At 42.4% G+C, this 25,592-nt stretch overlaps 1 protein-coding gene across 1 annotated transcript; it reads left to right on the top strand.

Moving 5' to 3' along the window:
* Nucleotides 1-519: 519 nt before the first annotated feature.
* On the top strand, nucleotides 520-25,018 carry GALNTL5 (polypeptide N-acetylgalactosaminyltransferase like 5). Its single transcript, XM_036412644.2, has 7 exons — nucleotides 520-778; nucleotides 1,337-1,457; nucleotides 3,998-4,164; nucleotides 7,532-7,654; nucleotides 10,965-11,214; nucleotides 14,339-14,456; nucleotides 24,845-25,018. The coding sequence occupies exons 1-7, from the start codon at nucleotides 529-531 to the stop codon at nucleotides 25,016-25,018; spliced, it is 1,203 nt and encodes a 400-aa protein (XP_036268537.1). The 5' UTR covers nucleotides 520-528.
* Nucleotides 25,019-25,592: the final 574 nt, after the last annotated feature.

Below are 25,592 nucleotides of genomic sequence, written 5' to 3'. Positions count from 1 at the left end.
GTATAGACTCAGCCTAACTCAATGCTGCCAACTCCGGTGCACCATGTCACCCCCCTCAGGGGTGTGCCAGTGTTCACTGCCTGTCTCCCCATGTTGTGAATATTGTATTTTTATGTTTTTAACAGTCTGACTGATGTTAAATCAGATTTTTAAAATAGGGTTCTCTACTATCACCCCAAGATGGACTGATTTGTAAACCTTTCACATTATTTTTATTAACTACATGTTCAGGAGTATGGACCAGTGACTTCTAATTATATTGTACGTTTTATAAGCATCTTACACATTTTGATGTTATGTAATTGTATGAATATCAATTTTAAGAGTTTCTGATAATAGAAAAAATATACTATCTTATCAAAATATATAATGAACATCGATAGCAAAAAGATTGTTTTTTAAATGCTGAAGATAGAATTAAAGCAAGCAGGTGACCTTACAAACCATTGAAATGTCTAATATAGCTTCTCCCAAATCCTTCTGACTTAGGAAATTTAAAAATAGACCCTGAAAAATGCTAGATTTACAATGCGAAATGTCACAATCCTGTGTTTACTCTATGGAACCTTGACACTTGGGATCGTGTCAGTGCTGTTATATGTACGTTTTCACCGTGATCATGAGAGCAGCTGGCAGAAGAAACCCCAGGAGCCTGCAACAATTTGGAAACTCGATAAAAAATTGCAACAGCAAGCTATCCGCGGCTCAGGGCAAATACCAAGAGCTGAAAGACCTAACAAAGATGAAACTAAGGAACCGAAACCATTTTTAGCATTAGGTAACTATTTTGAATTTCTCTGTTAGTCATTTTAAGGGGAAAATGTGTCATATACTTAATATTTGCAAGACTCAGAGAATATTCTTTTATACCAATTCAATTTTTAAATTATGAAATATTTTATATATTATATACAAAAAATAAAACAGGTGTGTATATATTTAGCACCTGAATTTAACAATTTTTAAATACAGTTTGTTATATTTGTTTCAGGTAGCTTTCTGTTTTTCATTAAAAAATCAATTTTAATAGGTAGGGTTTAAAATGCCACCCCTTTGCCCCGGCTGGTTTGGCTCAGTGGATGGCGTGTCGGCCTGTGGACTGAAAAGCCCCAGGTTCTATTCCAGTCAAGGACGCATGCCCAGATTGCAGGCTTGATCCCAGTAGGAGGCATGCCGCAGGCAGCCAATCAATGGTTCTCTCTCATCATTGCTGTTTCTATCCCTTTCCCTTCCTCTCTGAAATCAATAAAAATATAATATATTAAAAATGTCATCTCTTTATCAAAGTGATGGTAGTAAGCCAATACTTAGTGACTCTAATTACCTATTCTTGCAGGTAAGAATTTTAACTATACGGACCCAGAATTTCTTCATGGCCTTTCAACATATGGACTTAATACCATTATCAGTAAAAGCCTGGACAATCAGAGAAATGTGCCAGATACCAGGGATAAAATGTATGTTTCGCCATTGTTTTTGTATTGAAATATAATCCTATCTAATAAAAGAGTAATATGCAGATTGACCATTAGTCCAACACACAATATGACTACCCTCATGTGATCAAAGATCCTACCCCTATGTGGACACAAGATGGCCACCACAAGATGGCCAGCAGGGGAGAGGAGTTGGGAGGGACGAGACCTGCAAGGGGGGGCAGTTGTGGGTGATCAGGCAAGTAGGGAAAGGTAGTTGAGAGGGACCAGACCTGCAAGGGAGGACAGTTGAAGGTGATCAACCCTGCAGGGGAGGGCAGATAGGGGTTACCAGGCCGGCAGAGAAGGGAAGTTGTGGGCAAACACGCTGGCAGGGAAGCAGTTAGACATCAACCAGGCTGGCATGGGAGTGGTTAGGGGGTGATCAGGCTGGCAGGCAGAAGCGGTTAGGGGCAATCAGGAAGGCAGGCAGAAGAGCAGTTGGGAGCCAGCAGTCCTGGATTGTGAGAGGGATGTCTGACTGCCTGTTTAGGCCCGATCTCCAGTCCGACATCCCTTGAAAGGTCCCAGATTGGAGAGGGTGCAGGCTGTGCTGAGGGACAACACCCCATCCTATCCCATGCATGAATTTTGTGCATCGGGCCTCTAGTTGATGTATAACATTATATTAGTTCTAGGTGTACAACATTATGAATTTATATTAGTATATATTGTAAAATAATCATCACAATAAATCTAATTAACATCAGTCACCATACATAGTTTCAAAACATTTTTTTCTTGTGATGAGAACTTTTAAGATCAATTCTCCTCACAACATTTATTTTTGTTTTTTAAAACATGTTTTCATTGATTTTATAAAGAGAGAAAGGGAGAGGGAAAGAGAGATATAAACATCAATGAGAAAGAAACATCAACATGGATTGGCTGTCTCCTGCACACACCCTGCTGGGATCGAGACCAAAACCTGGGCATGTGCCACAACCAGGAATTGAACCAGCAGCCTCTTGTTGCATGGGTTGACTCTCAAACACTGAGCAACACTTGACAGGCTCTCCTTGCAACTTTTAAACATGCAATACAGTGGTATTACCTACAGTCATCATGCTGTCTTTTACGCCCAGGACTCACTTGTTTTATATCTGAAGTTTGTGCCTTTCAACCTGCCTCTTCCACTCATTTCACCCACCCTCTACCTCTGGCAACCACCGATCTGTTCCCTGTACCCATGAGCTTGGTTTTCCGGGGGAGGGGCGGGGGGAGGCGGTCAGGAGAGGATATGGGAGTTATTGTTTAGATTCTACATGTAAGTGAGATTACATGAATGTCTTTTTTTTTTTTTTTTTTTTTTTTTACTTATTCTACTTAGTATAATGCCCATTCATGTTGTTGCAAATGGCAAGATTTCCTCCTTTTTATGGTTCCATTTTTTTATAGAACTTTTTATGGTTTTATTATAACTTTTTTTTTTTAATTCATTCATCCACCATGGGCACTTAGATTGTTTCCATGTATTGGCTATTGTAAGTAATGCTACAATGAACATGGGGGTGCAGATACCTTTTTGAGACAGTGTTTTTTGTATTTTCAGATAAGTACCTAGAAATGGAATTGTTGAACCATATGGCAGTTTTATTTTTAACTTTTGAGGACACTCCATACTGTTTTCTATAGTGGCTGCACCAATTTAAATTCTTTCATACCCACAGAGCACCAGGGTATGCTCACCAACACCTAATATTCCTTGTCTTTTTTATAATAGCCATTCTAACAGGTGTGAGTTGATATCTCATTTTGGTTTTGATCTGCATTTCCCTGGTGATTAGTGATGTTGAGCATCTTTTCATGAACCAGTTGGCCATCTGTATGTCTTCTTTAGAAAAATATCTATTCAGATCTTTTGCCCACTTAAAAAATCATATTGTTTGTTTTGTTTGTTTGCTATTGAGTTGTGTGAGTTCTTTATATATTTTAGATATAACCCCTTATCAGGTATATGATCTGCAAATATTTTCTCTCATTCATGAGGTTGCCTTTTCCTTTCATTAATGGCTCACCTTTGTAATGCAGAAGTTTTTTAGTTTGATGCAGTCCGACTTATTTATTTTTGCTTTTGTGTTTATTTTCAGTGTCAGAACCAAAAATTCATAGCCAAGATTGATCTCAATGAGCTTACCACCTATGTTTTCTTCTAGAAGTTTTATGCTTTCTGGTCTTAATTCAAGTCTTTAATCTATTTTGAATTAATTTTTGTGTATGGTGTGAAATAGTGGTCCAGTTTCATTCTTTTGCATGTGGCTGTCCAATTTTTCCAATACAATTCATAGAAGAGACTGTCTTTACCCCATTGTATATTTTTGAGCCTCTTTTGTCATAAATTAATTGAGCATATATTCATGGATTTATTTCTGGGCTCTATTCTGTTTCATTGATCCACATGTCTATTTTTATGCCAATACCATATTGTTTTGGTTACTAGAGCTTTGCAATATAGTTTGAAACCAGGTTAGGTGCGATCCCAAAACATGAATCCTTTTTCTTCCCCTTATATATGCCTACAGGTGTCTTCAAAAACGTTACCCAACCAGGCTACCTACTGCCAGTGTTGTCATTTGTTTCCACAATGAAGAATTTAATACCTTGTTTCGGACAGTGTCCAGTGTCATGAACCTCACTCCACACCAGATCCTTGAAGAAATTATTTTGGTAGATGACATGAGCGAATTTGGTAAGACCAAACACTACCCTGTTTCCCCGAAAATAAGACAGTGTCTTATATTAATTTTTGCTCCCAAAGATGCGCTAGGTCTTATTTTCAGGGGATGTCTTATTTTTGCATGAAGAAGAATACGGTACACATTTATTGTTAAATGAAAATAAAGGAAATTTATTACCTGTATACGGTATGGTAGTACGGTAGTTGTCAACACAAACCAGACAAACTGTGAATCCTATAGTATCAAGAATTTACTCATTTATTCAATGACAATCTTCTGGAACATCATCATAACAATCCAATTCCTGAATTTCCTGGTGAATTTCTTGTGACTCCATTTCTTTCAGAATCAGTGGACCAAATCATGTTTAGCCTTGGGGGGCCTTATTTTCGGGGGATGCCTTATATTTCACTCAGAAGGAAACCTGTAAGTAGGTCTTGTTTTCGGAGGATGTCTTATTTTCGGGGAAACACTGTAGTAGTCTACCTAATCTACTTGGAAGGCAGTGCTATCTCTGAGTTATTTTAGGCATGTGAGTTATTTTACACAACAGTTTTGGGTGGAGTTGAGGCAGGCACTGAGCTAGATGCTATTGCTACACTGGTGTAGAAGTAAGAGCTGGTCTTACATTCTTGGACACATTGGGTGGTTAGTGTTCTATGAGGTAAACATAGGGACATCCACCTGGTCTTTAGAGATCATTGGTGACTCTCAGGAAGAAGTGACATCTAAACTGAGGGCCTGAAGGGTGAATTGGAATTATCTAGACCGACAGGAAGGAAGCAGTATTTTAGGCAGAGGAAAGAGCATCCAAAAAACCCCAGAGGCAAGAGAAAATGTGGTGAGTCTGGAGTAGTTCTATATTTTATGTACCGTAGTTCAGGTCTAAGTGTAGAGATGAGGGGAAGGGTGGACATAGAAGCAGAGATATAAAAAGCAAGCGCTTAGGAAGGGCATTGTTTGGGTGTTTTCTGGAGAAAATGGGTAGCTCCCACAGGCTTAATGCAGGGGAAAGACATGACCTAGACTAGGGGTGTCAAACTCAATCAGAGAAGGGGCCAAAATCTAAAATCCAGCCTAAATCGCGGGCCGAATGGTTTACTGAACAGTCATAAACTGTCATTGTGATGGAAACGCAGCGGAGTGCAGTGATGACAGCGCGGTGCGGGCCACATTGCAAGGCCTGGCGGGACGGATTTGGCCCGCGGGCCTTGTGTTTGACACATATGACCTAGACACTTTCCATGGAAGAATTCTAATTGGACCAAGTACTGGATCACCTACCTAAGTGATCATACCTGCTTGCTCACTGGTTTAAAAATGGTGATACCAGTACAAAAATCTGATTAACTACGCTTAGCACTTAAAATTAGTTGTTTGTTTTACAACCCAAGTACAAACCAGAGGCTAACCCAAAGGACTCAGATGAGTGAAAAGATGACAGGTCCTTGAAGGAATTATTGGAGTCTACAGGTCCCTGTGGGGTCCATTTCCCATGGAAGCAATGCATCCATTTACCCAGTCACTGTGAATCTGGCTCACTGCGGGCTGGGAAAGAAAAAATGGAGACAGTAGGAAGAAGAGCAGTTCAAAAAATTCTCCCACCGGTGAAACTGTTGCAAATTAAAAGCAGGAATAAGTCCATCCTGAGTTCCATCAGAACACAGAGCACTCCGTTTTCTGCATTTTCTGTGCTGAGGTTCTGTGAGAGTCGAAGACTAAGCTGGGGGGGGTGGGGGGAGGGGTGTCACCACAAGCCAGATGGAGAAACTCCAGGTGTGTCGAGCTAATGTCAGCTACATTTAGGATTTCCCTTCTGGCCAGGCCCCATCGCACACACCATTACTTCTACAGGAGCCACTCCTGTTCCGCACAGCACTGCTTATTTCTAGTCTTGTGCCCGGGAGGGAATGTGGAGAGATGCCAACATGCCTTTCTGACCAATAGCAGGGAGCAACAAATGTTATCACATGCGCGGCAAGAACTCCCCAGAAAAGCCATGAGCGGGGGACAAGGTGGGGTCTTCTGTGGAGTTCTACCCTCTCACCCGGAAGGACGGGTTGTGCGGTGGAGATCCAGGCCCCGGATAGCCAAGGACATCACTCCAGCCTTTCAGAGAATACCTGGAGACCTGCTCACCCATCTTGTAGGCAGGAGGTGAATCGCTGCTGATGCCCAAGATTGGGGTGTGTGCCAGCCTAGATACCTCTCCGTGTCCTCTTTGATCCACGGTCACCTGGCTTGTGGTGACCTCTCCTCTCCTCCCCCTGTCCCCCACCATCACCAAGGAGCTTAGTCTTTGACTCTCACGGAACCCCAGCACAGAAAATGCTCTGTGTTCTGATGGAACTCAGGATGGACATATTCCTGCTTTTAACTTGCAACAATTCCACCGGCGGGAGAATATTTTGAAGTGAAGCTTGCCTTTCCCAGCTGACACCAATAGTCTGCCAATGGCTCCCTCTGCCTGGGGAGTGGGAGTCGGGCCCAGAGATCTGCCCCCGCTGAGTTGCACCAGAGGCATGTGCAGAGCTGGCCTCTGTGCCCACCTTTCTCAGAGTCCTGGTCCCTGTTGACTATAAGCCAACAGCAAGCCCGTCTCCTGGGGACGCAGGCCCTCCACTCAGTGTCAGCAATCACTGCTGAGCGCCCGTTTCCTCCTCAGCCTCACTCTGCTGCGTCGGGAAGGGCAGACAGTTGTTTGCCGACATCTGAGCCCACCCGCTGCCCCTGCCTTGCAAGGGCCTCTGTTCAGGGCCCGGGCCTCTGTTTAAAAACCCGGCCGGAGATTCCTCCTTCTCAACCTGCTTCCACTGACCCCCATCTCCCCGTCCAGATTTCTAGGATTAGGAATTCAGTCTCTGAGGCATCGGTATCCACCTCACCTGAGCCCAGCCTCCGTTACCATCACCACAATTAACTCTAAATGCCTGTGAGGTACCGAGCTATGCCGAGTGTGGTATTTCTTCCTCTCACTACAGCACAGCAAGGAGCACGGTGGGTACCCCTTCCCGCTGACGAGGGAACGGAGGCTCGGTGCTTCGATAACTTGGGTAAGAGTTACCACCAAGTTAGAAACGCAGTTGTAAGTAATAAAGCCAGACTCTCTAAAATACCGTAACTCATGCTTCAATTACAATTTACAGAATGGTTTATTAAAATAGAGCTACTTCACCAGGAACAAAAGACTATTTACAGCTGACTTCAGTGCTGAAACAGTCGTCCTTCTCTTCCTCACGTAGAATAAATGTTTCTTTTCAAGTGAGAACCTCTTCGGATTACCATGGTTTTTAGGAATCACTCAAAATTGTGCTCAGCTGTTTTCATCTCTGCAGTTCTTGTTTACACATTGTCAAATCTGCATTTGTTTCCCCTCAGATGACTTAAAAGACAAACTAGACTACCACCTGGAAATTTTTCGGGAGAAGATTAAAGTAATAAGAACCAAAAAGAGGGAGGGGCTGATCCGTGCCAGGCTGATCGGAGCAGTGCGCGCTTCAGGTATGAGCACTTCCCTGGGGCGTGACCCAGCATCTCCGTCTCAGAGACCTTTCCGCCCCTGTGCAAAGGGCCCCCGACACCCTCCACATCCCCACCAGCCTAAACAAAGCCTGGACCTGGATTTGAGTCCTATGAGGATTTAATTTTCTTTTGACTCAAAGTATGTTGCTTCAAAACATCAATTTGTTATTTCAAACTAGAGGCCCAGTGCATGAAATTTGTGCACAGGGGAAGGGGGGTCCCTCAGCCCAGCCTGCACCCTCTCCAATCTGGGACCCTTCGAGGGATGTCCAGCTGCCCATTTAGGCGCATCCCACCAGGATCCCAACAGGATTGGGCCTAAATGGGCAGTCGGGCATCCCTCTCACAATTCAGGACTGCTGGCTCCCAACTGCTCACTTGCCTGCCTTTCTGTTGCCCTTAACTGCTTCTGCCTGCCAGCCTGATCACCCCATAACCACTCTCATGCCAGCCTGATTGATACCTAACTGCTCCCCTGCCAGTGTGTTTGCCCCCAACTTTCCTCCTCTACCGGCCTGGTCACCTCTAACTGCCCTCTCCTGCAGGCCTGCCTGATACCCTACAACTGCCCTTCTCTGCAGGTCCAGTCGCCCCCAACTTCCCTCCTCTGCAGGCCTGGTCACCCTTAACTGCCCTCCCTTGCAAGCCTGATCATCCACAACTGCCCTCCCTTGCAGACCTGGTCCCTCCCAACTCCCCTCCCCTGCTGGCCATCTTGTGGTGGACATCTTGTGTCCTCATGGGGCAGGATCTTTGTAGCCTTAAGCGGAGGCCTGGGCTGGCCAGGTGTGCCAAAAGCTTGGCTTCCTACATTGCCAGGGAAACCCAAGCCTCCCTCCTGCTCTCTCTGAGGCTGCAACCATCTTGGTTGGGTTAATTTGAATACCTGCTCCTGATTGGTGTGGCTTTAGGGTGTGGCTTGTGGGTGTAGCAGAGTGAGAGTTAATTTGCATATTACTGTTTTATTAGATAGGATATGTAGGAGATGTCAGCCCCTGGTACAGGGTGAGGTGCACAGGTCTAAAGACTGAGAGGCAGTTACACACACATGGAACACATTCAAGTGCTCTTGGGAACCAGGTCTGTCAGGCAGTGAGGAAGCAAGACGTGGGGGCCAGGGGAGCCGAGGGGCAGCTGCCTGGGGCAGGGGAGACTCTGAAGCCAGGAAGGGCATCCATTCAGGGATTCTGAAGCCAAGGTGAAAAGAAAAGAGAAAGTTGCTGGGAGACATGTCTGTGAAGGGAAAAGAGGAGAGTGGATCTGACACCTGGGAAGGGAGAGAGGGGAAAAGTTTGAGTTGAAAGAGCTTCGGACAGGCTCCACTGGGCTAGTCGGGAACCTGAGCAAGGAGCACCCCTTAGAGGAGCTCCGCACTGGGTTCTGCTGGCCCAGCTCTAGCTCTCCCGTCCCCCACACCCTCCACGTGTCCCTCCACACACAGAGTGCTCAGTCATTGTCAGGGAGCCCCGGGGAGAGTGAGGTCTGGGTGTGAAAGCTGTGCTAGGACCAAAGATGTGCAAGCTGTCAGATGGGCTCCTCGCAGCGGGTTCTCTTGAACGGAGATGTGGGCAGCACACTCCCCAGGCTTCCACCAAGAGTCACATCGGAGTAAGGGGATCAGGCAGGATGAGGACAGCCTGCCCCCGGGAGGTGGTGTCGCTGGGACAAGGCAGCCCCTCCTCTGCCAATGGAGGTTTCTAGGGAGGGACTCAGGGAGCCCTGAGCAGTCAGCTCTGCTGGGGGACGAGTCCCAGGGGGGTCTGACCATTCCAGCTCCCAGCCTGCCTGGAATCCTGGAAGAGCAGAGGTTTGGGGCAAAATATTAAACTAGAACCAAAGGACACGGGTAGTGTCCAGGGTATTTCATCAGGCCATGTTGCATCCGGGGGCTCCTCATTAAGCAGAAGGCCAAATAGAAGCCTCTGTAAAAATCAATAAAATATATTTTAAAATATTTTTTATTGATTTCAGAGAGGAAGGGAGAGAGAGAGGAGCATCAATGATAAGAGAATCACTGATCAACGACCACCTGTCGCCCCCTATTGGGAATCGAGTCCACAGTCTGGGCATGTGTCCTTGACCGAAATCGAACCAGGAACCCTTCATTCTGCAGGCTGATGCTCTATCCACTGAGCCAAACTGGCTAGGGTTATAAACCTATTTTTGCCCCCACCTTGTATATGGAATCATACCATCTTTATTTACCTGAGTCTTACTTTTTTAATTTTAATATTTGGAACTTTTACTATGACATTACTTAAGATCTATGTCAATTTTTAGTCTTATAGATTCCATGAATGGATTGCCATATCTGTTTAGTCATTTTTCACCTGGTGATTTTTATTTTTTACGGTTACAAAAAAAAGGCTGCACCGACAATTCTTGTACGGATATATTCTGTGCAAATGTGCTTGTGCCTATGGAATAAGCTGCAGAGAGTAAAAATCCTGACCAAAGGGAATTCTTATTTTAAATGTTGATAGATACTGCCAAATCATCCTCAAAAAGACTGCACCAGTGAAGGGTCCCATCCCAGGGTGTAAGAGGGCCCTTCGGCTGGAGCAGAGCCCACACTGGGTATTTCCAAGCACGTTTTCTTTATTTAAAAACCGAATTTTCCCAGGTTCTCCAACCAGAATAGGTCCTCATTAGAACTTGAACTCCAATGCAGAAATAAGTATGCATCTCAAAGTAAATAGCACAGAAGTACCCTCACAGTAAACACTTGCTTGATTGAGCTGAGTACTCAAAGCCCAGATAAAAAAAAATATTTTTATATATATTTTATTGATTTTCCACAGAGAGGAAGGAAGAGGGATAGAGAGCTAGAAACGTCGATGAGAGAGAAACATTGACCAGCTGCCTCCTGCACACCCTTTGCCAGGGATGTGCCCGCAACCAATGTACATGCCCCTAACCGGAATCGAACCTGAGACCTCTCAGTCTGCAGACAATGCCCTATTCACTGAGCCAAACCGGTTTCAGCCAGATTAAAAATATTTTTAATCAAAGGGCTAGCTCAGTTTCTTTAGAATCTTTCCCAAGCCCACTCTCTAGCCCGCAGTTCCCCTGCTCCCTCTGCACATCTGTAGTGTGTGATGTCCCACATTTTGGTAAAAAAAAAAAAAAAAAAAAAAATACGTGTCTCTCATCTCCCCGCAGTGGGACTGAAAGCACCCTCAGAGACAAACCCACAGCAAATACCCCACAAAGGGTTGTGCTGGGCTTTGGCTCGGGGTGTCAGGTGTTTCACCCACAGGCATGAGCATGAGCCTGTTCTCCTCCCCAGGGGACGTGCTGGTGTTCCTGGACAGCCACTGCGAAGTGAACAGGGTCTGGCTGGAGCCCTTGCTGGCCGCCATCGCCAAGGACCGCAAAATGGTGGTGTGCCCCATGCTGGATTCCATTGACCACATGACCCTGGACTACTACCCGTCGCCGGTTGTAAGAGGAGCGTTCAACTGGCATCTACAATTCAAATGGGACACTGTTTTCTCCTATGAGATGGATGGGCCAGAAGGACCCACCACGCCCATCCGGTGAGATTTCTTCAGGTGACGGGGAAATAATGTATGTGTATTGGTACCTAGGGGGAGGGAGGAGGGCGGGGGAAAGAAGCTTTCAGAGATTGTTTCTTCAATTTCATGAGATTAATGGTATTTTGTTATTTATCTTGTTTCTAGACATCCTATCTAATAAAGAGGGAATATGCTAATTAAGCACCACTCCATCACAAAGATGGCTGCACCCACAGCTGAGGCTTTAATGAGCAATCAGCAGGGATCTGAGGCTTCGCCCTTCCCCACCCCCGTGGGGCTTGACAGGGGGCCTCAGGTCATGCCCCCTGCCCCAGCACCAGGCCAGGGGACCTGAGGTTGTGACCCCTGCCTGGCTGGGTCACAAAGAGCTGAGTCAGGGGAACTCAGGCTACACCCCCTGTCCTGGTGCCGAGCCAGGGGACCTGAGACTATGCTCCCTGCCCAGCAGGGCTTGACAAGGGTGGGACTGGCCAGGTCTGGATCTAACCCAATGGTGGGGGGTGGGGCTTGGCGAGATCTAGGTCACATGCAATATTGAGGTGCATGTGGATGGGTGGGGACTTGACTCTGAGTCCCAGACTCTGACAGGAGGAAGGTTCTCACACACATTTTACTTGTTTTCTTTCATCTCTGACACTTCTAAAATAGAGAAAGGGCAAATAGCAATATTAAATGATTTCCTCTAATTAATCCACTTTTAAAGTGCATGAATTCTGTGCACTGGGTCACTAGTCTATAATAATACAATTGAGTAGGTTTTGAATTCCTTCCATTGAAAATGAGCATTTCACCCCAGTTCACACCACCTCTGTGGTTAGTATCCCTCTGGCCTCAAAGGTCCATCTTTAGAATGTGGACTTGGTTCTCAATAACAAGTTGTATATGCTGATCAATGACCAGAATGCCAGCGCTGTGGGTAGAAACAGTAGAAGTCTCTGCCACATTTGTTTCTAAAATATGTATCCAGGGGCTTCTATCTAATGTTATAGGTGGAGATGAACATGATTTTCCTAAATGGCTGGTCTGGGAACCCTCTAACTGTGAGAATGAGCTGAACATTGTGACTTTTAACTGCATCAATGAGGCTCTTTCTGAAACACTTCTTCCAGGTCCCTTTCCATATTTACTGGTAACTTTGGACACCAAGCTCACTTCTCTTCTTTGCCTCTAATTCCTTTGTTTCACAAGCCACGTAAGTAAATTTTCTAACACTAAAGCCTAGCAAATCCTTGATCTTTGCCTCTGTTATCTCTTGTCTCTTTAACTCACTTTAATCAGACTTTGCCTTGCCCTCCCCCCAAAAAAACCTTGTTCATGGCCTTCCCATTGTGAAATCCCGGGTCCAGTTCTCAGTCCTCATCTCACTTGCTCTGCCTGCTGAGCTCTCCCTTCCTTCTCTCGTGCATGCTTCCCTTGGGCTCCTGACCACCACGGCCTCCTGGTCCTCCTCCCGCCTCTCTGTTACTCCTTCCCATCCTCTCTGCCGAATCCGCCTCTTCTCTCCCACCTCTTACTGTTGAGGTGTCCATGTCTCAGTCCTGTGTCCTCTTCTCCACCTCCCCCCACTCCTCAGAGTGAATCTCATCCTCCTAGACCAGTGGTTGGCAAATTGCGGCTCGCGAGCCACATGCATGTCTTTGGCCTCTTGAGTGTGGCTCTTCCACAAAATACCACGTTCAAGCGCGCATGTACAGTGCAATGGAAACTTAGTGGCCCATGAGCACAAGTCAGTTTTCAGCTCTCAAAAGAAATTTCAATCATTGTACTGTTGACATTTGGCTCTGTTGACTAATGAGTTTGCTTACCATTATCCTAGACTGACAATGCCCGTTAGTTGTCTCCAGCCCTGACCTCTGTCAGAATGCCAAAGGCATCTACCCAACTATCCTACTATCACTGACCTCTCTACTTGAATGCCGAAAACACATCTCAAACTGAATCTTCCCACCAAAACCCTGCCCCCGTACAGCATTCCCCATCTCAGTGCCCTGCAAGTCTGTCCTTCAAGTTCCCAGGCCTAAAATGTTGGAGCCAACAGTGACTCTTTTCTTCCCAATACCCCACATTCCATGATAAGCAGGTCTGCTGGCTCCATCTTCAAAATATATCAAGAATTTGACCACATCTCACCACCTTCTTTGCTATGCCCTTATCCAAGATTCCATCATCTTTCTCTGGGACCACTGCAGCAATCTCTACCTGATATCCCTACTCCCATCTTCACCTGTTGGCTCACTAATTTACCCCTAACATGTTAAAGCTGCTTAATAGATAGTTGGGTTTTTTTTAATAGGTAGTTTTTTGAACAAATAAATGAATGAATATGTAAATACTTTCTTTTTTTAAGAATTTTTATTTATTTCAGAGAGGAAGGGAGAGGAAGAGAGAGAGAGATATCAGTGATGAGAGAGAATCATTGATCAGCTTCCTCCTGCATGCCCTACATTGGGGATTTAGCCCGCAATCCAGGGATGTGCCCTGATAGGGAATCGAACCGAGAGCTCCTGGTACATAGGTCGATGCTCAACCACTGAGCTAAGCTGACCGGGCCCATGTAATGTCTTTCAAGCTATTTAGTTTGGTATTTATGGGTCCTGCTTTGATGGACAAAAGAAAAAAAATGCTTTATAATGTGATGGTTTTTCCCTCAATGCCCGTAGTAAGGGGGATTTCTGACCTTCACGACCCAATTCAGTGTTCATCCCCATAGGGAACTTTCAGCCTAAAGATAATTTTCCCACTGACCAACACAGCATTTAGAACACAGGTGGGCAATAGTAAATTTACAGTTCTGAGTGCATGAAACACAGGTTTATTCTTATATTATTATCGATTATTATATTATTTTCCATATGAACAACTGTAAACCTCCTTTTACCCTGCCCTGTATATTGCTTGCATAATTTGATAAGAGCCAAGTAAATGTTATTGCCTACTTTTTGGTAGTCATGGTTTTAACTTAGTAATTTTACATACTTAAATGTTTGTTTAAAAATTTGGACATTAGTTAATATGGTTTTTTTCTAGTTTTTAACTGTGTTGTCATTAATATTCAATATAATTTTGGCAAAAATCCATACTAACTGAGTCTGTAGAATCAACTTAATACCTGTGTCCTTTTTAGGTCCCCTGCAATGTCTGGAGGAATTTTTGCTATAAATCGGCATTATTTTAACGAGATCGGACAGTATGACAAGGAAATGAACCTTTGGGGAGCAGAAAATTTGGAACTTTCACTAAGGGTAATTCACATTTTGTGTTGGTTTTTTTAATAGTTACCTTTGTACATACAAAGTGAAATCAAACTTTAAGTCATGCAATCTGCTGTGGCAATTATGCCATTTTTCTACAAGTATCTGGTATCATTCTGGTAGCCCAGGAAATATACAATTTCTGGGACTCCTTGCAAAAAATTGAAAACATTTCATAAAATATCAGACTTTCCTACCATATGTTATTTCCAATGTATGGCATATCAAATTAGTAGGCTATTTCAATCTATTGTGGAATCTCTTTTTTATTCTACTTGTTGTCTTGGCAGTTATAGTGTGGTAGAAATAGCACAGGATCAGGAGGTAGGGGACCTGGATGCCACTAAATATATAAACTATCTTTGGTCTTAGTTTCTCCAACTGTAAAGTGAGAGGATGTCTGAGTTGTCTCCTAACTTTTAAATCCTGGGGTACTTGTTACAACACGGATGAAACTTGAGGACATTATGGTAAGTGGAAGGAGCCAAATACAAAGCCACTTGTATCCATGAGTCCATTCCTATGAAATGACTAGAATAAGTGAATCCATTAAAACAGAAAGTAGAGCCGAAACAGGTTTGGCTCAGTGGATAGAGCGTTGGCCTGGGGACTCTAAGGTCCCAGGTTTGATTCCTGTCAAGGGCATGTACCTTGGTTGCGGGCACATCCCCAGTAGGGGGTGTGCAAAAGCAGCTGATCGATGATTCTCTCTCATCGATGTTTCTAACTCTCTATCCCTCTCTCTTCCTCTCTGTAAAAAATCAATAAAATATATTTTTAAGCCGAAACCAGTTTGGCTCAGTGGTAGACCGTCGGTCTGTGGACTAAAAGGTCCCAGGTTCGATTCCGGTCAAGGGCATGTACCTTGGTTGTGGGCACATCCCCAGTAGGGGGTGTGCAAGAGGCAGCTAATCAATGATTCTCTCTCATCAATGTTTCTAACTATCTCTCTTCCTCTCTGAAAAAAATAAATAAAATATATATATTTTTAAAAAGAAGGTACAAGTGTTCTCAAATTAATGGCAATAGTGGCACAATCTTGAGGAAATACTGAAAATCATGAACTTCCATTCTTTAAAAGAGTGATTTCTTGTAGTGTGTGAATTGTATCTCAATTATCAAAAATAGATTCAATTTTTAAAAAACCTTGTGATATTAGACCTGAGAATTAGTCCTGGCTCTACCACTGTAAGATCCTCATCAAGTCATTAATTTTCCTAGTCTCAGATTCCTCACCTGTTAAGTAGGAATAAATATAAATGCCATTCTCAGAATTTTGTGATATTGAGTGAAATAATTGGGGTAGAGAATAAAGTACAAAGTAGATATTCCTAGAGAGAGAGTCTAAAAATATATATGAGGTACTATTCAAACATTTATTATATGTTTATCATAGGTATTTGTTTTTTACTGAATTCTAAGAGATTATTATAATGGGCTGTACATCAAAATCTAGGCTGTGAGCTCACTATTACATTTCCCCTCACTTTTTTCTATCTTATCTCTTTGCCCAACCAAGAAAGTTGGTGTGGAGAAAACAGCTTAATTGATGAGTTTATTATATGAGCTGATTATTCCAGTTTACATTTTGCCATCTGTTCCTTATACTCTACGAAGTCATCTGCAGAGATCACACTTTGAATTTCATGTTACCTTAGTATGTACTAATTGTTTACTGTATTTCTTTTCCGTGTTTTTTCCCCTCAATTTTTTTTCTGTTTTGGATTTTAGCTCCCTCTTCCTTCTTTTGGCTAGTTATTTCATTCACTTGTTTTTAAAACTATTTTAAGGGCAGACTTATTTCATAAATCTTCAGGCACTTTATTAGGAAAATAGGAATATCTAGAGCAATATATTTTCCTCTCTAAGCCCTATTAGCAGCATCCTTAGTTTGTTATTTTCATTGATTGTTTCCACTTGTGTCTTCCCTTCTGACCAGCCAGTGTTTATAACACCCATTCCTTTGCCACTTTTATTTGTCTGGTTGATCATTCCTTTTTCTTACTTTGCTCTGAGAATATAGTATATGGACTTTCCCCCTAAAATCAATTTTGTAAATGATACATTCATATTTGAAAAGTAAGTGTATTCCTTTTTCTGGCTCTATATTCCCTCCATATAATGAAGAACAGCTAACTTATTATTCAAATGTATTAAATCTCCTTGCTTCAATATTTTCAACCAATTCATTCCTAATGGCCTCTTTCTATCCTTTAAGTATCCTTGGGTTTTGCATAAACAAATAAAAAAATGAATAAATAGCTAAAGTGCTATCATGACACTAGCAATGGTCTCTAACCCAGAAAAGTAACCTTGTCCTTCCTGAGAAAAGAGAGAAAAGATAGACTACACCTGTGTATACTTCTTCATTTCTTGCTTTCTCTTCAATCCAGTAAACCAGTGGTCAGCAAACTCATTAGTCAACAGAGCTAAATATCAACAACAGTACAACGATTGAAATTTCTTTTGAGAGCCAAAAACCGACTTCTGTGCATGGGCCACAAATTTTCAATCACACTGTACGTGCATGCCTACACGTGGTATTTTGTGGAAGAGCCACACTCAAGGGGCCAAAGAGCTGCATGTAGCTCACAAGCTGTGGTTTGCAGACCACTGCAGTAAACCATGGGGGGTCTTCAGCATAATGCAACATCATCCTAGGAATTGATGATGGGACCTCTCAATATTGATGTCCCTAATGAATGGCTTTTGGTCTTCTCTAGACTTGAGGTTACTGCAGCATTTGGCACTATAGACAAGTGTGCCATGCCAGCACAGTCAAGAGTAAACCTGAGGAGGGTTGGTCAACTATTAAAGAAGATAGACAAAGAGAATACAGCTGGGGCTTAGTGAATCTCCCATGTCTGGATGAGGACACAGAAAAATCCAACTGGCAAGCTGAAGCTTTATTTATATTCAGAGATAAAGAGTGGTCAGCATAGTTACAATGTTCTTATGAGTTTCTCTTGTTTTGGCAACATTTGCTACACCTCCCACCTCAGAGTGAATCTTAGCTACTTAGGAAGGAATTAGGAAGGGCTACAAAGTCAGGCTTAATTATACTAGGAGAGCTCTGCCTTCCAGGCGGGGACTTGTTTGTGTGGGCCCTGCCACAGGTCAATCCGAGGCTTATCCCTATAGCTGCTCTCTACATCTCCCCTTCTTTTGTTTTTAAGCTACTATAAAAGTAAAATTTAAACATCAAGAACAAAGCTCTGGCTATTAAAACAATAACAACACAATGCCAATTCAACTCAGCAATCTGAGAGAAATCAAACTACAGACATGTTAACATTTTCAGCTATAAAATGAAAGTTTATTTTGCTGCTGGTGTATATTTACTCATAGTCCTTGGACTTGGCTGTGCAATACTTTACAGAAGACTGGCAGATAACCAATGCTAGCATGAGCAGGAACATGGTTGAGGAAGTAGCTTCCACTTTCTGCTTTTCTACGATCTGCTGGGCTTCAGTTGTTAACTTCTTCAGCTCAGCCCCTTGCATAGCCTTCGTTTTTTTCTTCCACTTTGCTGTCATCAGGCAACTCTCAATCTTTTGAACGAAGGGACAAGGAGCTTCTCTGGGTCCATTGTGGGGACACATGTAAGGCTCTCGCACCCAACCTGGCTGTGCTGCTCCTTCTGGAAAGATACAAACACAACCTCTGCCCCACATCATTATTGGATCTGGTAAAACTCTTTTCTGGTTTGTGCATCCTTCCACTGGGCTAACTCAGCAGAAGCTATTATACTGGAGCTCCAATGCCTATTGGCCATTGTACAACTCTCTGCATTGTAATTCAAAGAATTTAACACATAACATCCTTCTCCCCCTTTTTTGTTTTTGTAATTGCTTTTTAAGAGTAGGGTTGGGCCGAAACTGGTTTGGCTCAGTGGTAGAGCATCAGTCTGCGGACTGAAAGGTCTCAGGTTCAGTTCCGGTCAGGGGCATGTACAATACGTTGGTTGCGGGCACATCCTCGGTAGGGGATGTGCAAGAGGCAGCTGGTCGATGTTTCTCTCTTATTGACGTTTCTAGCTCTCTATCTCTCTCCCTTCCTCTCTGTAAAAAATCAATAAAATATATTTTTAAAAAAAAAAAGAGTAGGATTGGCTCTTTCTGCTGTTGCCTATCCATGAATTTATGCTATTTTTGTTTCTGGTAAGACCTGATTTATAGTATTAATTGTTTGTGCCATTACTTTAATTTCTCCGGTATAGTTCTGATCTATCGCCCCAGGGAGGACTTGAAACCCTTTCAATGTTAAACCGCTCCTCCCTAATATTAGCCCATCATGCACACAGAAAGGGGACCATTCATTCCCATAGCAATGGCCCGAGGCCCCATCTCCAGGGTTAGTACATATTGCGAGGTAGTCCCAGGTGGCATGGTAAAGGTTTAGAATGGTAGGCTTTGGAACTAAGCTGACTGGAAAGGCTGCAGTGGGGTCAAAGGTAAGGCCCCTATGGTTTGATGGGGCCGGGGCTGGTCCCACTTAAAGTTTCCCTGCTGAGGCGGCATTAAATTATCATTAACATCAACCTTGAAGCAGCATTCATTTACCTAACACTTTCCTGCATCTTGGACCATTCCCTGAATGTAAGCTGGCACAAACAGCACAAACACAGATCAAATGTTTCCATGATAAGTAATGTCCAGGTGAGAGACAAGCCTCTGTGACAATATTAAGCCTCTGGTATCCTCCCACTATTAGTTCCCCTGAACTTTATTTGACCCAGGGTGTGGACAGTAAATGACACTAATTATACTTCTACTTATCAGTCTTTTGAGTATAACGACATAAGCTTTGGTTAGGGAGGCAAAATGCAAATTATTTGCTTTTAAGTGTCCTTGGTTTAGGGAAGATAGGATTTACTAGATGGCCCCAAACCGCTTGGCACTTACTGTATTTTTCAGACCATAAGACGCTCCGGACCATAAGATGCACCAGTTTTTAGAGAAGGGAAATGAAGAAAAAAAGATTCTGAAACAAATAGTGTCCTAAAATATTTTATGTGCATTAAAACCCAACATCACAGTCATAAACACATGTAATCAACCCTGTAAAGTAAACAGCAGCATTTAGAACCATTTTAGAGCCGGGCAAGCACACAGAGACCACACAGAGCCAGGCAAGTAAAAAAACTTTTTTTTAAAGTATATGTGTAGGCTATATTTGGACCATAAGACGCAGGGACTTTTTCCCCCGACGTCTGGGGGGAAAAAAGTGCGTCTTATGGTCCGAAAAATACGGTATATTTTTTAGATGGTTGCAAACTGCTGTTACATGCAAGCCACGAAATTAGAAAAATGACTCTGTGGGTCTGTGCATACACTTAATATCTTTCTAAGGATTCCTAAGAATATTGAATAAATTTGTCATTTTTCCTGTAGAGATTTTTAGATAAGGTCTTAACTAATTAGTGTCTTCTAATAATTTCTAAAAGTCATTTAAGGTCTTGAGGCAATCCTTTCATATTTCTGCTTTCTGAAGCTTAATTCAATGATTTTTAAGTACAGTTCCTAGGTATTTGAAGGGCATTTCCCACTGTATTTTTTTTCCCAGAGCAATCTCTAAGCTACATTTAGGGAGTTTGTTTTAAAAACTTACTTTCTTTCAAACAGAACCACCAATTTGGTTGCTTTTCAAAAGAACCAGTAGGAGAGAGACATGCTGGCCAATACTGTAATGCATATATCTCAAATAAAAGTAACTTTCTTTTTCTTCATGGTGTCTCATTAATGATGAGATTTAATGCCCAAATAATAAGTGTTAGTTTACTTTGTAAATAGTAGTGGAAGAGATTTTAAAATTTCTCATTTTTAAATTTACTTTTAAACAGTATTTTTTGTAAATTTTACTGTGGACTTTGTTAGAACCAATTGTTTATATGTGTTTAAATAGAACATTTATTAACTTTTATCTGATAAAGCTTCCCACGTGATTTCAAGTATATTAGATTGGCCTAATTTAGTTTAAAAATATTTTTTAAGAGGAGAGAATAAATCCTTGAATCATTCTAGGGCCCTTGAAATTTCCCAAAGTTATCTCTTGAAATTTAACTTAGAAAGACTATCAAATATGCATAACCCAAAGATTATATTATATACTTTTTGTAATTAAAAGGCATCAATTAAATTCAAACTGGCCTTAGCATTAAAAATTTGGTTTAGTCCATAGAATTAATCCTTATCCTCTAATTAGGCCAACAAAATACTATTTCCTAGGTTGAAATTTCATCACACGCAATACATGTAAGGCCATAATATGCTCCAAACCAACAATCTCTCCAGAGAAAACACAAGAACCATTCCTGTCAAAGATGAACCTCCACACCCCATGGGCTGTGCCATCACAACCATATAATTCCTCCCAACCTCACCTGAACTCCAAACTCCCAGAAGCCTCAAACTCTTGCCGGCAAGCCAAACACCTAGCGTTTCTCAGACTATCAACATATCCACATCTCTAAGGGTATATTTAAACCCAACCCCCCCCCCCCCACACACACACACACACACAAGGCACATTAAATTAAATAGATTTAATTATATTCTCTAGATCAGGGGTCCTCAAACTTTTTAAAGTGGGGGCCAGATCACGGTCCCTCAGAGAGCTGGAGGGCCGGACTATATGAACTACTAATTCCTACTGTAACACCTCGGCTGCGCTCACTGCCCAAAAAACCTGGCGGGCCGGATCAGACTCCTCTGCAGGCCGCATGTGGCCCGCGGGCCATAGTTTGAAGACGCCTGCAGATTTTTCATATGAGGAAACTTAATTTGATATTTCAGTATTTTGTTTTTTGATATTTAACAATTTTTTAAATTTAGCAATATTCCAAAGTCTTTAAGTTACCAAGGACTTTGAAAAATTATGTAGAGGCATGGCAAAAAGGCAGGGGAAGGAGGGAGCATACCCATAGCTGCCTGAATGCAAAACTGCCACATTTTTCCTTATTGCTGTGGTTTTCCTGCTTTTATATGAAGAAATGTGACTGAACCTTTATCAATTTTGAGATTTTAAAGCCAATTATTATTATCTAAGGCATTTTCTTTGGCAAATTCTGTAATAGAAATAACTTACTGACTTTCAGTGGCTTTATTATTTTATTTTATTTTCATTTATAAAAACAGGAGTGCCTAGGACCTATGAGAAAACCTTGGAACGTGATTCATTATTATTCAAGAACTACCCATTATCATGGAAACAATAATCTTGTTGCCTAAATATAGCCTGTATATTTTTCTTGTGCCATTTTTTGCCATCTTTTAAAGAAAAACGGTCTTGGGGTTTATTCTAAAGCATCCATGAAGAGATATGGGGCTCAGTTCAAGTGGCACCCAAAATTGGGTAGGGCCTGCCATTTCTCTTAATCTAGCCTTTATCTCTTCACTAGTACAGAAATCCTAGATATATCCCTAAATTGTGAGAAATGTCTCATCTATCCAAATTTTAAATAACAGACTGGGAAATAAAAAAATGGCAAAAATGAGACTTTTGATAACATTCTTGGGAGGGAGTGGGTATTCATTTTACAGGATCACCAAAAGACTAGTCAATGGATTGGGGTCTTTTTTAGTGACTTCATTCTGTCTAGGGATTTTTCCTAGAACCTATGTCATCGGTCACATGTATTGTTTATATTTTTTCTCTCCCCATTCCCACATTTTGTTTGCTCTGGGAAAATTTACAATAGTAATGGTCTGGCCATCTACTGTTTCTTTAAAATTACATTAAAGGCATGCTTAATAGACTAACAATAAACAAATTAAACCAAACAACAAACAGATAAAACAACAACCAACAGGCAAACACCCACAACACATAGATAGGACTTAATAAATTAGAGTTCTTTTCATGGATGGTTCAGATATATATATATATATTGCCTGGGACTTACAGGCAGAATGCAGCCTAGATCTCAGCCTGTTGATCACAGATCTTATCATATTCTGCTCTCTATAGCATTGATTGGCTTCTAAAGTTATTTTTGCTAAAATCTACCTGTCCCAAGGAGTCATATGGTAACTTTCAGGCAAAGCATTGAAGAGTCATTTTGTAAGATGACTGTTAGTTCCATTTTCTCTAGCTGTTGAGCCTTCCCACACTAGAGGCAGAGGATCCGAGGCCTTCGGTGTTACAGACTTTTGATGCTCAACACAAAATGGGCATAATCCAGTTCAGACAAGAGCCCACACAGTTAAAGATAACAAGGGCACTCATTTTCCTTGAGCCTGATTTAAGAAAGTATTTTTTGACACCTTAAGAATTTGCATTGTTTTAAATATCCCCTTTCCCCATGTTTTATGCCTAGCTATTAAGCTATTACTAAACTGTACTCCTTACCTTACTTTTTTCTTTCTGCTCGTGCTTCACTTGAGTGTCCTTTCATCTTGTAATTGTAGTTACCGCATACTCAGGCCCCATGTTGGGTGCCACATGTGCCATGCCAGCATGGCCAAGGGTGAACCTAAGGAGGGGCAGTGAAGGATTAAAGCAGACAGACAAAGTGAACACAGATGGGGCCAGTGGATCTCCCATGCCTGGATGAGGACACAGAAAAATCCAGCTGACAAGCTGAAGCTTTATTTTATACTCAGAGATAAGCAAGGAATGGCCAACATAGTTACATGTTCTTGTGAGTTTCTCTTGTTTTGGCAGCACTCGCTGCACCTCCCATGAGCCCCTTAGCTATTTAGGAGGGGATTAGGAAGGGCTATAAGGTCAGGCTTAATTATGTAAGTAGTGCTCTGCCCTTCAGGCTAGGACTGGCTAATCCAAGACTTAACCTTATAGCTGCTCCCTATAGACCAGACTTTTCCAGAAGTTTTCTTGGCTTTTAGGACATTTCTGGTTCCCCTTCCATTGCCTGGTGATGCTCAGTGTCCTCCACAGGAGTTCTTCTTCTGTGCATCTCTTTAACGTGGGTGTTCCCAAGACTGTTCTTGTCTACTCTGTCTTTGCACCTCGTTGGCCTCAGAGCTGACCTCTGCCACTTCACACCTGTGAAGCCACATCCATGTTAACATAATGTAATATTTTCTTATATTATTTGAAAATATCATGTTTTCATATATTTTTATTGATTTCAGAGAGAAAGGGAGAGGGAGAGAGTGATAGAAATATCAATTATGAGAGAAAATCATTGATCAGCTGCTTCCTGCATACTCCACACTGGAGATCTAGTCCACATCCCAGGCATGTGCCCTGACCAGGAATTGAACTGTGACCTCCTTGTTCATAGGTTAACACTCAACCACTGAGCAACACCAGCTGGGTGAGAATATTAATTTTTAAAAGGTATCCTTATTGTTCAAAGAATTACATATGCCCCCCTTTTCCCCCCTTTGATCCCCTCCACCCTGCATTCCACCCACCCCAGGCCTACCACACTACTATCTATGACCATGGGTTATGCATAAATGCATATAAGTTCTTTGGTTAATCTCTTCCTACCACCCCCTCCCCCACCTTCCCTCTAAGATTCATCAGTCTATTGCATGTCTCCATGTCTCTGGATCTACTTTGTTCAGGTAATTTTGTTCATTAGAGTCCACATATGAGTGAGATCAGGTGATACTTACCTTTTTCTAACTGACTTATTTCACTTAGCACAGTACTTTTCAGGTCCCTCCATGATGTGTCAAAGTGTAAGAAATCCTTGTTTTTTACAGCTTCATGTTATTCCATTGTGGAGAATATTTTAAGACAAATTCATTATGCCATTCTTCACATATAATCAGCCTCAAAATTGGTCATATACACTGAGTTGCCAGATTATTATGATCTCTGAATGCATAATAATCTGGCCACTCAAAAATACACACACACACACACACACACACACACACATACACACATACACACACACACACACATATTAGAGGCCTGGTGCATGAATTAGCGCACCAGGCCAGCTTGGCCAGGTGGTTGGTCCACCTGCCTGCTGGGAGAACTCCTGGTTGAGGGGACAATTTGCATATTAGCCTTTTATTATATAGGATATACACTGAGTGGCCATATTATTATGCGTTAAGAGATCATAATAATCTGGTCATTCAGTGTATAAGAGAAGCAGAGTCACTTAGTATTCAGAACACTGGTGATGGCGCTGGGTTTCCTGAGTTTGAATCCTGTTCTTTGCTACTTACCAGTCCTGTGTCACTGGGCAAACTGTTTAACCAATCTCTGTATTAGTTTCTCCATCTGTAAAATGGGGATAACACAAAATTTATGTTATAGGGCTGTTGTGAGGATTAAATGAAATAAGAAACTTAATAAACGTGCACTATTGTTATTTTTGTAAAAAAAAAATCACTAGTTTTCTGTTATTAGCAAAAACACATGAATATGTTTTCTGTTTTTCTTATGTCTAGATCTGGATGTGTGGAGGCCAGCTGTTTATACTGCCCTGCTCTCGAGTGGGACATGTTGACAGACATATCACCCAAAATATAACCCAAATTATCAAAGCCTTGAGATACAACAACCTCAGACTGGTGCATGTCTGGCTGGATGAATACAAGGTAAAGGGTGCATCTCTGCTTTGAATAGATGAACATACACTGTGGGACTTGCCCTGAAGAAGTCTTTATTGCCTTTCCAGACAGCAAGTTTTTTGTTTATTTGTTTGTTTTAAATATATTTTACTGATTTTTCACAGAGAGGAAGGGAGAGAGATAGAGAGCTAGAAACATTGATGAGAGAGAAACATCAACCAGCTGCCTCCTACACACACCCCTCCCACCCCACCAGGGATGTGCTGGCAACCAATGCACATGCCCTTGACCGTAATCAAACTTGGGACCCTTCAGTCCCCAGACTGAGCTCCATCCACTGAGCCAAACCCGTTTCGGCCAGACAGCAAGTTTTGTTCTTTCCTCAGTTTTCCTTAAGTTAGCAGTGTCCCTCCCACCGCTCAGCCACTCGTCTCCAGACCCTGTTCTCAGCTGTTGATCCGAAGCTGCTACACTTGCACCTGACTTTTATTTTCCAGGGAAACTCGCGTTTCTCAGAAGGGACTCAGCCAGCACAGGAGCGTTTTATCGATTTGTTTGTTTGTTTGTTTGTTTAGCGTAGGTCTTTTGGCCCCTTGCCCTCCAAGGACTGCCCCCTGAAGCAAAT

The sequence above is a fragment of the Pipistrellus kuhlii genome, unplaced genomic scaffold (assembly GCF_014108245.1).
Source record: "Pipistrellus kuhlii isolate mPipKuh1 unplaced genomic scaffold, mPipKuh1.p scaffold_m20_p_47, whole genome shotgun sequence".
In the NCBI taxonomy this organism is placed as follows: Eukaryota; Metazoa; Chordata; class Mammalia; order Chiroptera; family Vespertilionidae; genus Pipistrellus; species Pipistrellus kuhlii.
The sequence above is the reverse complement of the archived record's forward strand: the minus strand, read 5'-3'. Positions and strand labels throughout refer to the sequence as shown.

What these genes read in the sequence shown, in the direction of transcription:
- GALNTL5 (XM_036412644.2), top strand. Translation starts at nt 529, where the DNA reads ATGCGAAATGTCACAATCCTGTGTTTACTCTATGGAACCTTGACACTT. An exon ending in GAAACCATTTTTAGCATTAG is followed by an intron (nt 779 to 1,336) that starts GTAACTATTTTG and finishes CTATTCTTGCAG; the next exon opens with GTAAGAATTTTAACTATACG. An exon ending in GGACCCACCACGCCCATCCG is followed by an intron (nt 11,215 to 14,338) that starts GTGAGATTTCTT and finishes TGTCCTTTTTAG; the next exon opens with GTCCCCTGCAATGTCTGGAG.